General features: G+C 40.1%; 1 protein-coding gene and 1 gene segment (V, D, J or C); both read left to right on the top strand.

Annotated features, from left to right (window-relative positions):
- The window catches only part of LOC113634003, a 94,532-nt gene that overhangs the window by 54,687 nt on the left and 24,963 nt on the right, over positions 1-14,882 (top strand).
- On the top strand, positions 4,329-11,153 carry LOC113634015 (cathepsin S-like). Of its 2 annotated transcripts, none has more exons than XM_047819842.1 (8): positions 4,329-4,345; positions 5,224-5,349; positions 6,556-6,678; positions 6,818-6,973; positions 7,149-7,373; positions 9,492-9,651; positions 10,324-10,426; positions 10,814-11,153. In XM_047819842.1, exons 2-8 carry the CDS (start codon positions 5,233-5,235, stop codon positions 10,908-10,910), a joined length of 981 nt encoding a protein of 326 aa, XP_047675798.1. In that variant the 5' UTR covers positions 4,329-4,345; positions 5,224-5,232; the 3' UTR covers positions 10,911-11,153. The 2 variants fall into 2 exon arrangements, with proteins under 2 accessions (XP_047675798.1, XP_047675797.1); XM_047819841.1 differs by lacking the exon at positions 4,329-4,345 and adding an exon at positions 4,421-4,529.

Below are 14,882 nucleotides of genomic sequence, written 5' to 3'. Positions count from 1 at the left end.
AACACGATTCGCTGGCTGTAAAAAAAACGCAAAACTTCACCATTCGTGGAAATCATCCTCACCAAGGGGGTGGCGAAACAAACGCCAACATTTATGCAGGTGGTAGCAGACGTTAATCGTTAGGAACCAGCAATCCAATGGAAAAATACATCCAACAAGGGAACTTAAAGATTCAGTCGTTCGGGCGACAATTTTTAACGTGGTCGGAGTGTTAGATTTGACCCGGGGAAAAACAAGGTGACTTAAAAAGGGAATAAACACTCGAGGCAAACAGCAAGTTATCCCAAAAAGCCATTGTATTTCATCCTCTTCAGCAATCACATCCAACATACACACATATAAACGGAGTAATAGCGAAGTAGAAACAAAAACACTCGGTTCCCGTCACAAAAGAAAAGAAAAACATTGGTTTGCTCAACTTAAAAGGCAGAAAAACAACAACACGTCTGTATATATTCAACTTCACGCTAGCTCTGCCTGGCGGATGCGCACTCACCAGTCTAAGCACATATGTCAGCAGAACTCTCATAAAGGCACAGTAACACATAAACCATTGCGATATTAAAGTGGCCGTTACAGATGGTGTGAGAACAATTGCATAAAACAATTTTTTTCTGGTAATGTTGCAGACTTTCTATACAGAGAACATTGTTCTTTGTCTCTCTCACATACACATACACTCCCCCCCCCCCACACACAGACACACTCTTGTCCCTACCATAATTAGTCTTACAACAGATGGCCCTGCCATAATCATTCTTTATGTTACCAACCATGGGAACTAAGGGAAGTATAGGTTCACATCCTTATAAGATCTGACTTCATTTGGGTAACTGAGAGGTCACCTAAACACAGATGCACACACACACATACCAACACACACACCCACTACACCCTTCCTTTTCTTGTACGACTATATACTCCTGCTTTTCCTAATAAACTTTGGAACTTCTCTCTGAAAGACTTTGACTAGTATGTTCATTGAGACTTCCCCGAGTACTCGCCGGGAACCAGAAACTGAGCAGAGGTCGAGAGGCTGAATTTTGTTACCCTGTCCAGGCAACAGATGAGAATTCCTCTGTCTTCTAACAAAGGCTCCTCTACCATGTCTTCTACTTAATCTATTGTTTGAATATTTAAATGAAGGAGTTAGACTTAGACCTTTTTGTCTTTTTCAGGATCCTCACAATGAGAGGCCTTGTTTTTATTAAAAGTGTGTAATATATGTAAAATAAAAATAAAATTACAAATAAAAAGTCCTTCAAATAATCAAACAGTATTAGAATAAGTTTTTAAGATGCAAACATTATAACAAACCAAGAAACACTATCCAAGTTTGTTCTACAATGCATTCTATTGTAGACAGCCTTGGGACATATTATACTCTAGGTGCATCATGGAACAAACGCAACCTGCACCCTGTAGGTCGACAGTGCCGGTGGCGGTCGTTGTTAACCCGGGCCTCGACCGATCTAGTATGGAATTCACACTGATGACTCGCCTGTTTACATCTGCCATGTTTTACGCCAGATGCCCTTCCTGATGCCTTCCTTGACCATTGTGAGTGACTACTATTATGAAGACTACTGCTTCTAGCATGGACATACACACTGGTCTCAGTGGGTTATCAAAATAAATTTATTATACAGAAACAGCCTAATGTTAAAGGAAAACTGCACATTCATGAAAAAATTAAGAATATGGCCTTGGGGTCTGTAAATAATAATCAGTGAACTCGACTGAGTAGAATCTGACACCTAAACAGAGCAATTTTTTAACTACAATATTTATATTTACATTTTAATTTAAGAGATTTTTTGTCCTGTGGCATTGAATGTTGCACTGATATTAATTAACAGGAGATCAGACCTCAAAATTTACTATTTTAACAATTCATTCATTCATTTTCTTCTCGGGTCACGGGGAGCCTGTGCCCATCTCAGGCGTCATCGGGCATCGAGGCAGGATACACCCTGGACGGAGTGCCAACCCATCGCAGGGCACAAACTCTCATTCACTCACACACACACTATGGACAATTTTCCAGAGATGCCAATCAACCTACCATGCATGTCTTTGGACCAGGGGAGGAAACCGGAGTACCCGGAGGAAACCCCCGAGGCACGCGGAGAACACGCAAACTCCGCACACACAAGGCGGAGGCGGGAATCGAACCCCCAACCCTGGAGGTGTGAGGCAAACGTGCAAACCACTAAACGACTAAATTCTGTGATGAGGCCTAAGTCCTGATCAGAGATAAGACTAGATATTAAAAATACATGTGCACACATTATTTATTTTGGCTGCATCTTGAAGCTTAAGCAGGTTTACTCAGGTTTTGTACAACAATGAAAAAGTCGTATAGGTTTGGAGTTTGTATATGATTGTAGGCATCAAGCTCTAGGGTGAAATCAGAAACATAAAAAAGCTTTAAAAAGTCTACATTGTTTATGAAATCTGTCTTACAAATTCTAAAATTCTCCCACCGCACAAGATAGTCTGTCATGATCTCAACCTTGACATTGTATTAAAGGTTTCAAAGATCTTTTAACTAGAAATGTTGGGTTTTCTGAGACAAAGAGCTGTTTTTATAAATCCTCTCTGTTCTAGATTTAGCAGGATGTGGTTTTGTGTACATACAGAAGCAGTACAGAAACACAGCAATGAATAATGCCATCCTGTGCTTTGTGGTCATATGGATTTGTACATTTTCATAACAGCATTTTACTTTTACTTTGACTTTAAGTTTTATGTTAAAGGTATTTACATCATTAGCAAGGAATTACAGCACATTTTATATATACAGTACTTATATACATTTATAAACACTTATATATACTTATATATACTTATATACTCTTATATACACTTATATATACTTATATTCTTATATACAATTATATACATTTATATACACTTATATATAATACTTATTTACCCCCAGATGCCAAGCTTGCTATGAACAAACATTATGCAGCCATTAGCACACAACAGACTGCTCACCTGTAGGCTGCCTTTGATTTTAATTACTTAAACAAGACAGTGGATGGAGGAACTCTTCTCCAACTCTGACCCTGATGCATGTGGCAGGGCATACAGGCCATCAGCGACTATAAGCCCAGCAACTTCCCCCATCAACCACATGTCTCATTCCTGAACAAGCTAAATGACTTTTGTTCTCACTTTAACAGTAACAACAGGAAGAAGGCCACTAAAACCAGACCCTCTGAAACCCACCAGCCGCTCACACTCACCTTCTCTGATGTCTATGCTGCACTGGACAAGATCAACTCACGCAAGGTCCCGGAGCAGATGGCAGCTTTTTGGACTTTAGCTCAGCATTTAATGTTGTCATCCCTTCCACTTTGGGATCTAGGCATCAACACCTCCCTCTGTCACTGGATTGTGGACTTTCTGACCAACAGACTCCAGCATGTCACGTCAGGCCACATCCGCTCGGATGGCCACATCCACTGCATGGATCTAATTCCATAAAGTTTGCTGATGACAGAGGACCTGTCCTGTACCACTAACAGCTCCAGCCTGGTCAAGAAAGCTCACTAGCGCTTGTTCTCTTTGAGGACACTGAAGAAACATCACCTGTCTTCAGCCATCCTGGTGAACTTCTATCGCTGTGCTAGTGAGAGCATCATGACCATCAGTGTCACAGTCTGCTATGGGAACTGCACAGCCCCAGACCACAAAGTACAGGTGGTGAAAACTGCCCAACACATCAGTGGACTTTACTACCAGCCGTTGATGTCCAAAAGAAAACACTGTAGAAAAGCTCACATCTTTTTCCAGCAGAAATGACTTCATTATTTATTACTTATGGAAAAATTGAGGCAGAAATTTTAGATTACTAATTTAGAAGCAAACAATTTGATAGATAATGCTGTAGATAACAACATGAATATAATAAATGTACTGTTTGTAACACACACACTTCCATCCAGTTGGATGTTTAGTCATGGGAAAAATGTCTTCTGCAAACGACTTCTATAGTAATTTTAAAAAAATATTTTATTAGACTTTATTAATAAGCTTTAATAGTCATCAGTATTTAAAATGAGGTGTGTTTTTATTTCTGTTTCCTCCTTCTAGCCTTTTGTTGATACGTAATCATGTGATCTTCAACATCAGACCACATCCTGACTTCAGTGACTGAATGTACCTGATACGCTGAGTGAGCAATAACTACAGAGCAGTAAAGAAGGAAAAACTCACACACACACACACACACACACACACACACACACACACACACACACACACACACACACACACACACACACACACACACACACACACACACATACAGGCAGGCTGAGAGGACAGACAGTAGGTAAGAACATTTCTTGCAGATTTATAGTTTAGACAAAAAGGTTTTCAACCACACCAGAGTTTACACAGAGTCGAGTTTGTACTGAATGAAATGCAAAAAAAAAACATTGAGTGAGTGACAGTTCTGTGGGAGGAAAATGCTCAGAATGGTTCAAGCTGCCAGGAAGGATATAACAACTCAAAAAGTATGTTGAGCAGAAAAGCAAGCATCTCAAAATGTACAAAACATACAACCCTTGAGCTGGATGGGCTACAGCAGAAGACCACGCTGGGTTCTTTTTTACGTGAGCCTGTGTCCATGATAGCCTCAGGTTCTTGTTCTTGGTGGAACCTGATGTACCTTCTGCTACTGTAGCTCATCAATCATTTTGAGATGCTTTTCAGCTCTGCACAGTTGTAAAGACCAGTCTGATTATTTTTAGCTGATCTCATCAAGGTGTTTCAGTCTGCAGATCCTCCACTTACAGGACATCAGTGTCAAAATCAAACTCTTGTTTTCAAAAAGTTCATGTTTTTTACACATTCTGATGGCTGAACATTTCCCAACACTGCAAGTCTGTATCTGCATGAGGGAAAGCCTTACACTGCTGTGGCATACATAAGACTACATCAGACCTATATTAACCATAAGAACTGTGTGTGTGTGTGTGTGTGTGTGTGTGTGTGTGTGTGTGTGTGTGTGTGTGTGTGTGTGTAGATATGTATGCATTTGTTTTACATTTACTATGACACCTGATGTATACATTCCTGTTTAAAACTAAACTAATTCTAGATTAAGAGACAAAAAGGAAAGTGAAATGAAGCTTGTAATGAGATCATTTCCTCCTGTAGTGTAGAATAAAGAGAATAAAAAGGTCACAGCTCTTTTGTTCCTTTCAGTTCACAGGTATGATGAGGTGCGTCTTGTTTCTGGCTCTGATGGTCTCTGAGGTTTGTGGTGATATGAATCTACATGACTACTGGATGTCCTGGAAAAAAGAATTCAATAAAAATTACAGCAGTGTGGTGAGAAGTTTAATTAACCATTTAATATATGTATATAAATTACACAACTGTTTCACAAAAGATGTTATTATCTTATTATACATTAATACATTAAATAATCACATACATTAAATAAATGTCACATACACAATCATACACAGTACAGCATGTGGTGAATTGTTCTGTACGACTGTCCGAGTCAGAAGAGTCAGGAATAGAATTTAAAAGTGGAGTAAAATGGAAATAAACTGGAATTAATTGTACCATAAAATGGGAAAATTTACAGATAAATATATAAACAATATAGTGACTGATATTATATGATATGAATATAGTTTTGGTTTCATAAATAAAGTGTGAAATGTGAACGGCCTCCATGAAGTTCCATTGTGTGGATGTCTGAGGTCCACAAGCTCCACTATCTTCCACAGGAACACCAAAAATGTGAAAATCAGACTAACATCAAGAGCCAGGATTTCTGGATGAATCTAATCCACCCCAGCAGCCCTTCATTAAAGAGTTAATCTACCTCAGTAACTTCAGCCCTAATGATGGGTAAATGCTCCTCTGAGTCCTCCAGCTCTTTGCCACAATGTCTACAAGGTTGAATGAAAGTCATTTTCTGTGAACTCACTGAACACTTCCAATAGTCTCTGAGTTCTTGCTTTCTCAGCTGCACTACACTTTGTCTGTCTGCTGCTTCTGGAGTTCCACAAGTTAACAAAGGTTCCTTTTACAGCTTAACATTTTCCTTCACCGCTGGTGTCCACAAGGAGTTTGAGGATTACCACCACAACAGGTCACAGAACAATGTCTGAGACCAAAACAAGTCTAAATGAGTTTAAATACAGAACACGCCGTGACGTTGTTTGGGAAGTCGTGGCCTAATGGTTAGAGGATTTGGCTCCTAACCCTAAGGTTGTTGGTTCGAGTCTCGTGCCGGCCACGACTGAGGTGTCAAGCAAGGCACAGAACCCCCCGAACTGCTCCTCCAGCATAAATGGCTGCCCACTGCTCCGGGTGTGTGTTCACGGTGTGTGTGTTCACTGCTGTGTGTGTGTCACCATACTTAGACGTATGTCTCTTCACGTCACGTCACTAGAGAAGTCAAGTCCCGTTTTATGAAAAAAATAAAAGCTCCATTCCACATGAAGTATGAAATTTTTTTTTGTGTTGACTGTTTTCTTTTGTTTTAATGTAAGACTATGTTGTGGGTTTGTGTGTCAGAGAGAGGAAGCATACAGGAGAACAATCTGGGAGCAGAATGTTCTGGAAGTGATGAAGCACAATGAAGAAGCTGCAGCAGGACAACATACCTTTACCACTGGGATCAACCACCTTTCAGACATGGTGTGGGCCAGTTCTTGTGTTTCTGTGATGCCCATGGGGTTATATACAGGGCTATAACCTCCTTCTTTTTCCCCTGTGTGTGTGTGTGTGTGTGTGTGTGTGTGTGTGTGTGTGTGTGTGTGTGTGTGTGTGTGTGTAGACCGCAGACGAAGCCAATGCTAAACTGAATGGTCTGAGGGTGGATAATCTTTCTTCTGAAGATGCTAATGATAATTTCACCTTTCTGAGTGATTCCTCTCTCCCTCCCAGTGTGAACTGGACTGAGGATGGATTTGTCTCCCCTGTACAGGACCAGGTAAATATGTACAGGGTGTTAGGGGCTTTGAACAAATATTATATCTGCTTTTCTTTGGTAAACAATTAAATGTAAATGAAACAATTACATTTGATTTCATCTTTGCTCTGTGTGTGTGTGTGTGTGTGTGTGTGTGTGTGTGTGTGTGTGTGTGTGTGTGTGTGTGTGTGTGTAGGGTGACTGCAATGCCTGCTGGGCGTTCAGTGCAGTTGGAGCTTTAGAAGCTCAAATGAAGATGAAGAAGGGTCGTCTTGTTCCTCTGAGTGTTCAGAACCTGGTGGACTGCAGTTCTGAGGAGGGAAACCGTGGCTGCTCTGGAGGCCTCCTGACTAATGCCTTTAATTACATAATAAACCACAGGGGCATCAGTAAGGACGCTGACTACCCTTATGAACAAAAGGTATTTTTTATACATTCCTACACATATTCAGTCATTTACGTTCATCCCAAGTTACTTCTATGCAATGTAAAAATGCAATAATTAGTAATATATAGAAGTGCAGCACCTACATGAAACAATTAGTTTGGTCCAGCACAACCTCGTGTTGACCAAGGTAAGAGATCTCCATCGTAGATACAAAGACCCACTTTCCCACTTCCAAAACTGGCTTAGCATTCTCCATCTCCACTTTGTCTTAAAAGTCATTTCATCTGGACTGAAGCATCCTCAGTAAATACACAAGAGAAGGAGATTTCTGCAGAACAACCTGTATCTGTAATAATCATTACTGGATGACAAAAGAACAGAAGAATATAAAGAGGTCTCTTTACCTGGTACCCATATCGAAGGCACTGTAGATGTGTGTAGGATTTCATTCAAAGTCAAACTTTATTTCTCTCTGTGTGTAAACAGTCCTTAATAAATGTTATGGTGAGAACATCAGTCACGGAGACTTAATTTTTAATTATTATTATTATTCATGAATATTTAGTTAATAGTTTTATTTTATTTATTTTCTATTACAGTTTTAATTTTAATCTGTAGCCCAGGCTGTGTATCAGTTATGACACAGGACTCAATAAACAGATCTTTTATTCCAGACTACATTGTAAACAGTGCAGAGTTAATTATACAGATTTGGGGAAATTAAAGTAGGAAGAGTAAAATTAATCTGGAGTTACTGAAAATTAATAAAGTTTGTCTTACATCAGAACGGATCTGTCTCATTTCCAGACAAAACTGTAAAAGTAAATAACTAACCTAGGTGCTGGACTACTGACCAGAAGGTCATGAGTTTGAATCCCACTTGAAGGTGGGGTCTCCGATGTTTGAGAAATGCTTCAGAAAGCTGCGTTGGGCCGACAAACTAAACAAAAATCAAAACAAACGTGTAGCCAATGAGCAGAAAGGGGCGTGTCTTGTCAATATGGGCGGAGAGAGCGTTCAGTGCGCGTGTGTGACATTAGCAGAAAGCGGTTTTAACATTGACATGGAAGATAAAAACAAAGAAAAGAGAAGAAAGACTTATGATAAGGACAAGAAGTAGGACGTGTTAATGTAGGATCAGCTTTCCAGAGCTGGAGAGAACTGAAGGAGCAGGAAGTTGGCCACATATTCACAGGTTGGTACGGAGACCCTACCTTTAAAGGAGCGGTGCACGTTGTTTGAAAGCCAATGTTGACATTTGAAATCACCAAAACAACAGACAACAGAAACCCAAATGGGTGTCACCCCTGTTTTGATAGCTCCGCCCACACATACATATGTAACCTAGGCAACTATTATGGTGGAACCTGCTGGGGCAGCTAGCCGAGGGTATATTTTTATCAATAAATGAACAGAATGAGTAATACTACAGTAATACAGATGTGTTTTTGTAGTACTGTGTGTTGTACCATGAAAGGTTTAGCTCCGTTTCATGCGGAAGACGACGTTCAACACCTAGAACCCGAGGCAGACGTAACGGCAGGTATCCACCATGTCATTGTTTCAATCGCTTTCTGCTAATGTCTGAACACTCTCTCCACCACATAATGACAAGACACTCCCCTTTATGCTAATGTCACACATGCACACTGTACACTCTCTCCACCACATAATGACAAGACACGCCCCTTTATGCTAATGTCACACATGCACACTGTACACTATCTCTACCACATAATGACAAGACACGCCCCTTTATGCTAATGTCACACATGCGCACTGTACACTCTCTCCCCCGCATATTGAGAAGACACGCCCCTTTCTGCTCATTGGCTACACATTTGTTTTGTTTGTCGACTCTTGCAGGACATGTCAGCGTCTCCCACCTGGTTACACATATGTCATTTGTTACTTGTTTAATTTACCACATAACATACAGTCAGATATTTAGACCCACTGCAGTGATGAGAATTTTTTAACAGGAAATAAAATTGTTCAACGTTAACATTATTATATTTATTATGACATTTTGTTATATTTCTTATCTACATGTTCGTTATATAAAATCATTACTATTAATGTTGTTTTAACGGTTTAATAAGAATGATCCACACATATAACCTTGTTGTCACATAATATCTCATTGTGTAGGTTGGAGTTTGCTTCCCTAGTCATAAATATGGACGCTGTTCTGGTTTCCGGGTTCTTCAGCGTTATAATGAGTTTGAGCTGCAGAAGGTGGTGGCTAACATCGGGCCGGTTGCAGTAGGAATTAATGCTAACAATTCCACATTTTACCATTACAAGACAGGTGAGACACACAGGACAATTGTCAGCTGTTTATAATGAACTGTATGTGCATATGGATCATTAATACCTCAAACCTACTATATTTAAATTAAACATTTAAAATAAACAACTGCAAAGTAAAAGTCTTGAGTCTGAGTTACAGTAAATTATTGTATGTCACACTGACAGAGATGGCTGTAAAAATGACACCATAGTGTTACTAGTGTCTCTGTACCTGTAATAATAACACTAGTGTCTTCTGTAGTATTTTTGTCCGACGTGTTTTGCAGTTTTTTAACAGAACAGTTCAAGACTTTACAGATATGATGATTGTGTCGTTATATTAGATAATGAAAGTGTTCTGAACAATGGACTGTTTAATTAAACACACAATTATTACATGTATCTGCTATTTAATTAATTAATATTGTAAAAATACTACAGTTGAACTCCTCCATGAGTTTGAGCCAACAGTTAGTACAGATACATGAACACTGTAAATGCTTTATGGAGAAACACATGATCCTGGTGTTAAAGAACAGTCCACCTTTGTAACTGACTGCTCAATTATGTGCTTAATATTAAAGACCTCATGACTTTTTAGTAGGTTCCACTAGTCTAATGTGTGTGTGTGTGTGTGTGTGTGTGTGTGTGTGTGTGTGTGTGTGTGTGTGTGTGTGTGTGTGTGTGTTAGGTATTTACAATGACTGTTCTGAAGCTCAACCACTGAATCACGCAGTTCTTGTGGTTGGATATGGAAAAGAAGATGGGCAACAATACTGGCTGATCAAAAACAGGTTAAACACACACACACATACACACACACACACACACACACACACACACACACACACACACACACACGTATACACTCATACACACACACACACACACACAAACATATAAACACACACACACACAAACATGCACACAAACATATACACACACACAACACACACACAAACATACACACATATACACACAAACATATAAACACACACAGACAAACATATAAACACACACAAACAACACACACACATACACACACCACACACACACATACACACACACGCACCACACACACACATACACACAGACACACACACATTAAGTTTTTTTGATATAGAAAGAAAATGATGGATTCTGACCCCACTGGATAAAATGCCCCTCTCTCTCTTTCCCAGTTGGGGTGTTAACTGGGGAGAAGGAGGATATATGAGACTCCAGAGAAACAACAATCAGTGTGGAATCAGCAGCTACAGTGTCGTCCCCATTGTCTAACCTCATTTCTCTCATTTCAGATTGGAGTTTTTTTTCCTTTCCTTGCTGTAATTAACTAATTTTATTCATTAATCTCTAATAAAATGTTAGTCTTCTGTACGTACGTATGCATGTACACAACATCTGGTAGTTGTGATGAAAAAACATTTCTGTTTTTACAATGAACAGAATCCAGAGCTGCTTATATTGTACACCATGTGGTCCATTCACCAGGTTACTGAACATAAATGTTTGTTTTTAACATCACTGCGTCCTGATTCATTTCTCTGGACCCTTTGGACTTGTGTGATTTCTCCTGAGCTCAGTTCTCCTTCTTCAGTGACTGGTTTCCTCTGGGACTTGTTGTTTGTCTCTTGTAGGCATCTAGTGACCTCACTGTTGTCTCGTGTGTAAAGCTACATAAAACTTCCAATGCTTAGACATTAAATAACACACTTTTTAGTGCAAACATTTATTTAATTTGTTATTTAAGACCAGAACTGTATATTATCAGATTAGCAGCCCAAGCTAAGTGTACTAGCTTGCAATTTTGACAAGCTCGCTTTGTGTCGATCTTTTGCTAGATGAGAGAGCAATGCAATGGTGTCTTATTCACATTGTTTATGTGTACACAAGTTATCAGTGAGCTGTAGGAGTTGGAGCTCTCTGTATTACTGCATCATTTACACTTATAAATCTTGGAGGAAGCCCCACTCTTCAGGATCACCAGGTGCTCTAATTTTTTAGATTTGGGAGTCATTTGCCTCAATGACTATCGTCCTGTTGCGCTTACTCGCATTGTAATGATGTTCTTTGAGAGGCTCGTCATGAGGCACATCATGACCAAGCTACCACCTTCCCTGGACCCCCTGAGGTTTGTGTATCATCCGGACTGCTCCATGGACAATGCCACTGCCACGGCCCTCCATCTTGCCCCCACACACCTGGATAATAAAGACATATACATACAAATGCTGTTCATAGACTTATGTTCAGCATTTAACACAATCATCCCTCAGCACCTGCTTAAGAAGCTGTTCACTGCTGAAACAAGAGATGGTTGTGGACTTCAGAAGAGCACAGAGCGAATACTCTCCGCTGATCATCAAGAGCACCAAATTTCTTGGTGTTCATCTAGCAGAGAACTTCACCTGGTCACTCAACACCAGCTCCATCACCAAGAAAGCCCAGCAGTGTCTCTACTTCTTACAAAGGCTGAGAAAGGCACATCTCCCTCCCCCCATGCTGATTACTTTTTACAGAGGGACCATTGAGATCATTCTGAGCAGCTGCATCACTGTCTGGTTTGGGAACTGTACCATCTCTGTACCAAGACCCTGCAGCGGATAGTGAGGACAGCTGAGAAGATCATTGGTGTCTCTCTTCCCTCTATCATGGACACTTACACAACATGCTGCATGCCCACACACTCCTCACACATACTCTTCACCCCACACACACCCCTCACACACACTCTTCACCCCACTGCCTCCTCTTCTGCCTCCTCTTCCTCGAGGTTGTCCTACATTTACATTTACATTTACAGCATGTGACAGACGCCCTTACCCAGAGCGACATACATAAGTGCTTAAATCTCTTACATTGAATACATTAATGCTGGTTCACTAGGTTACATACTTAAGATACCATGAGTTTAAAACATTTGTTCAAAGTTACAATGAAAAAGTGTCAAAGGTTTTTTTTAATGCAAAAGATGAGGAAAGAAGTGCTAGCTGAAGTGTTTCCTGAATAAGTAGGTCTTCCACACGCTTGAAAATAGCCAGTGACTCAGCTCGGACCTCTAGGGGAAGTTCATTCCACCACCTTGGTGCCAGAACAGAGAAGAGTCTTGTAGTATACTTGCCTCTTACTCTGAGAGATGGTGGAACCAGTCGAGCAGTGCTGGTAGATCGGAGGTTGCGGGGTGCAGTGTGAGGAGTGATGAGGGCTTTGTCCTCTTCCTCTATGTGACTGCTTGAGCCACTGCTTGCGTCATTGTGAGTTGTGCTTCTCTTTTTTGGTCTGCCTGCTTTGTGAGAGTTTTTCTCTGCATGAACAGTGTGCATTTTCTTCAGACCAGTTGCACTTGATTTATTTATCCCAGTAGGCAAATCAGTTCAAGTGAGATGGTGCAACATCCTTTGAAGAATCTCTCTAACTCCAGGACAAACTACTCTCTCGGATTGTGGAGGTGTTCATAACAGTACCAGGATTGGAACTTCCTTATTGTCATTGCTGGGTTTGTTTAAATGTCTTCTATTTCAGGAAAGCCAACATCTGTCTCCCACCTTCAATGCCTTTATTGTGTTTTTACATTTACTGTTGAACTATCTTAACTATTATTATTTTCTTACAATTAAACTTTTATAATTACTTATTTTCTCAAACTACATTACACATTATTTCACCTTCCTCACATGAAATTGTTCAGTTTCTGGCATTTGAGCTTCTGCACAACAGGACCTAACACTGAGAAGGGAAGAACTTCAATCCTTCATTATACTGAGTTTTTATAAATATGATTCAAACAGTTCTCCCCGTGCCTCGGGGGTTTCCTCCGGGTACTCCGGTTTCCTCCCCCGGTCCAAAGACATGCATGGTAGGTTGATTGGCATCTCTGGAAAATTGTCCGTTGTGTGTGTGTGTGAATGAGAGTGTGTGTGTGCCCTGTGATGGGTTGGCACTCCGTCCAGGGTGTATCCTGCCTCGATGCCCAATGACGCCTGAGATAGGCACAGGCTCCCCGTGACCCGAGAAGTTCGGATAAGCGGTAGAAAATAAATGAATAAAATAATGAATGAATGGTTCAAACACAGAAACTGAAGAAACAAAAACATCCCTAATCATTGGTGACATTACAGCACCTGATCATCTCCTGGTCAGGAGAACCTTACCAAGGTCTGCTTAAGCTGAGTCTCACCATCTCGGGTCCAGCTGATTCTAACTGTTGGGTGCTGCCCCTTTAAGGACGCTAGTACGGTGTGCTCAGGGGATTGATTAGAAAAAAAAGTTAGTTAGAGAGAAAAAAGGACACTGAGAGAAAAGATATGTTGTTATGTTAAACCTTGCTAGACCAATAGTAAAATTCTAGTTTAAAAAATAATAATAACAAAACTATATATTCCCCAGCGTGGTGAGTGATTTATGTTAAGTGAATTGATATTTTTTGAGTTGTTATTTAGTTCGCTATTTGCAATTAGCGCCGAAGCGCCTAAACGGCTAATGCTAATGCATATATATGTTGTTTAGACGTTTGCCGGTTTGTATTGTTTGTCGGGATGTTCAAGCAATATATGTTGTATTTAGTACTAAATTGCATTTAGTTCTAAATTGCATTTGGTTATGTGGGCAATACTGCTTTAGTAATTTTGAGTTGTTTGTGTTTTGCAGTTTGACCACACACACACGCATGTACACATGTATACACACATAAATGTAAAAAAACAACAACACCCAAAACAACAAATTCTGAGAATTAAACTACAGCAACAACGAATGTGTACATTGTGACTTCTGCACTGGAGGAATACATAAATAAAAGAAAACACAACAAACAATATCCAGCTTAATGTTATCATTTTGTGGGTAACATTAAAGTCAAACACGAGGAATTAAGAAGATTAATGACAACATGGAGGAAGATTCAGAAACAATTACAACACCTGAGCAACAACAAACGTGTCTCAAGCGTCAACGTGGAGTTGCAAAGGCTGCAGTGACACGCTTGATGACACAGATCACAACTTTTATGAACTGTAACCAGCCCAAAGAGGTGGAAAGTAAACTTGCTGCTTTGGATGAGGCTGTAATACGGTTTCATGAGATTCACAACACATACCAACAAACATTAGAGGATGATGATGACCTTGATGTTCTAAGGGCTATTTAACATCAGTCCTGCGTGATGTTCAAGACCTGCAACATACAGTCCTGATCTGGCTAGACAACTTTCAGCCATCAATGGAGGATCCAAGCATTGAATCATCAGATGCA

This window comes from Tachysurus fulvidraco, chromosome 10, assembly GCF_022655615.1.
Source record: "Tachysurus fulvidraco isolate hzauxx_2018 chromosome 10, HZAU_PFXX_2.0, whole genome shotgun sequence".
NCBI classification, from domain to species: Eukaryota; Metazoa; Chordata; class Actinopteri; order Siluriformes; family Bagridae; genus Tachysurus; species Tachysurus fulvidraco.
This window is presented reverse-complemented; position numbering and strand designations above follow the sequence as displayed.

Coding starts and splice junctions, on each gene's coding strand:
- LOC113634015 (XM_047819841.1), top strand. CDS start 4,482: ATGCTCAGAATGGTTCAAGCTGCCAGGAAGGATATAACAACTCAAAAA. Junction 4,530..5,223: donor AGGATATAACAACTCAAAAA/GTATGTTGAGCA, acceptor TGTTCCTTTCAG/TTCACAGGTATGATGAGGTG. Junction 9,652..10,323: donor ATTTTACCATTACAAGACAG/GTGAGACACACA, acceptor TGTGTGTGTTAG/GTATTTACAATGACTGTTCT.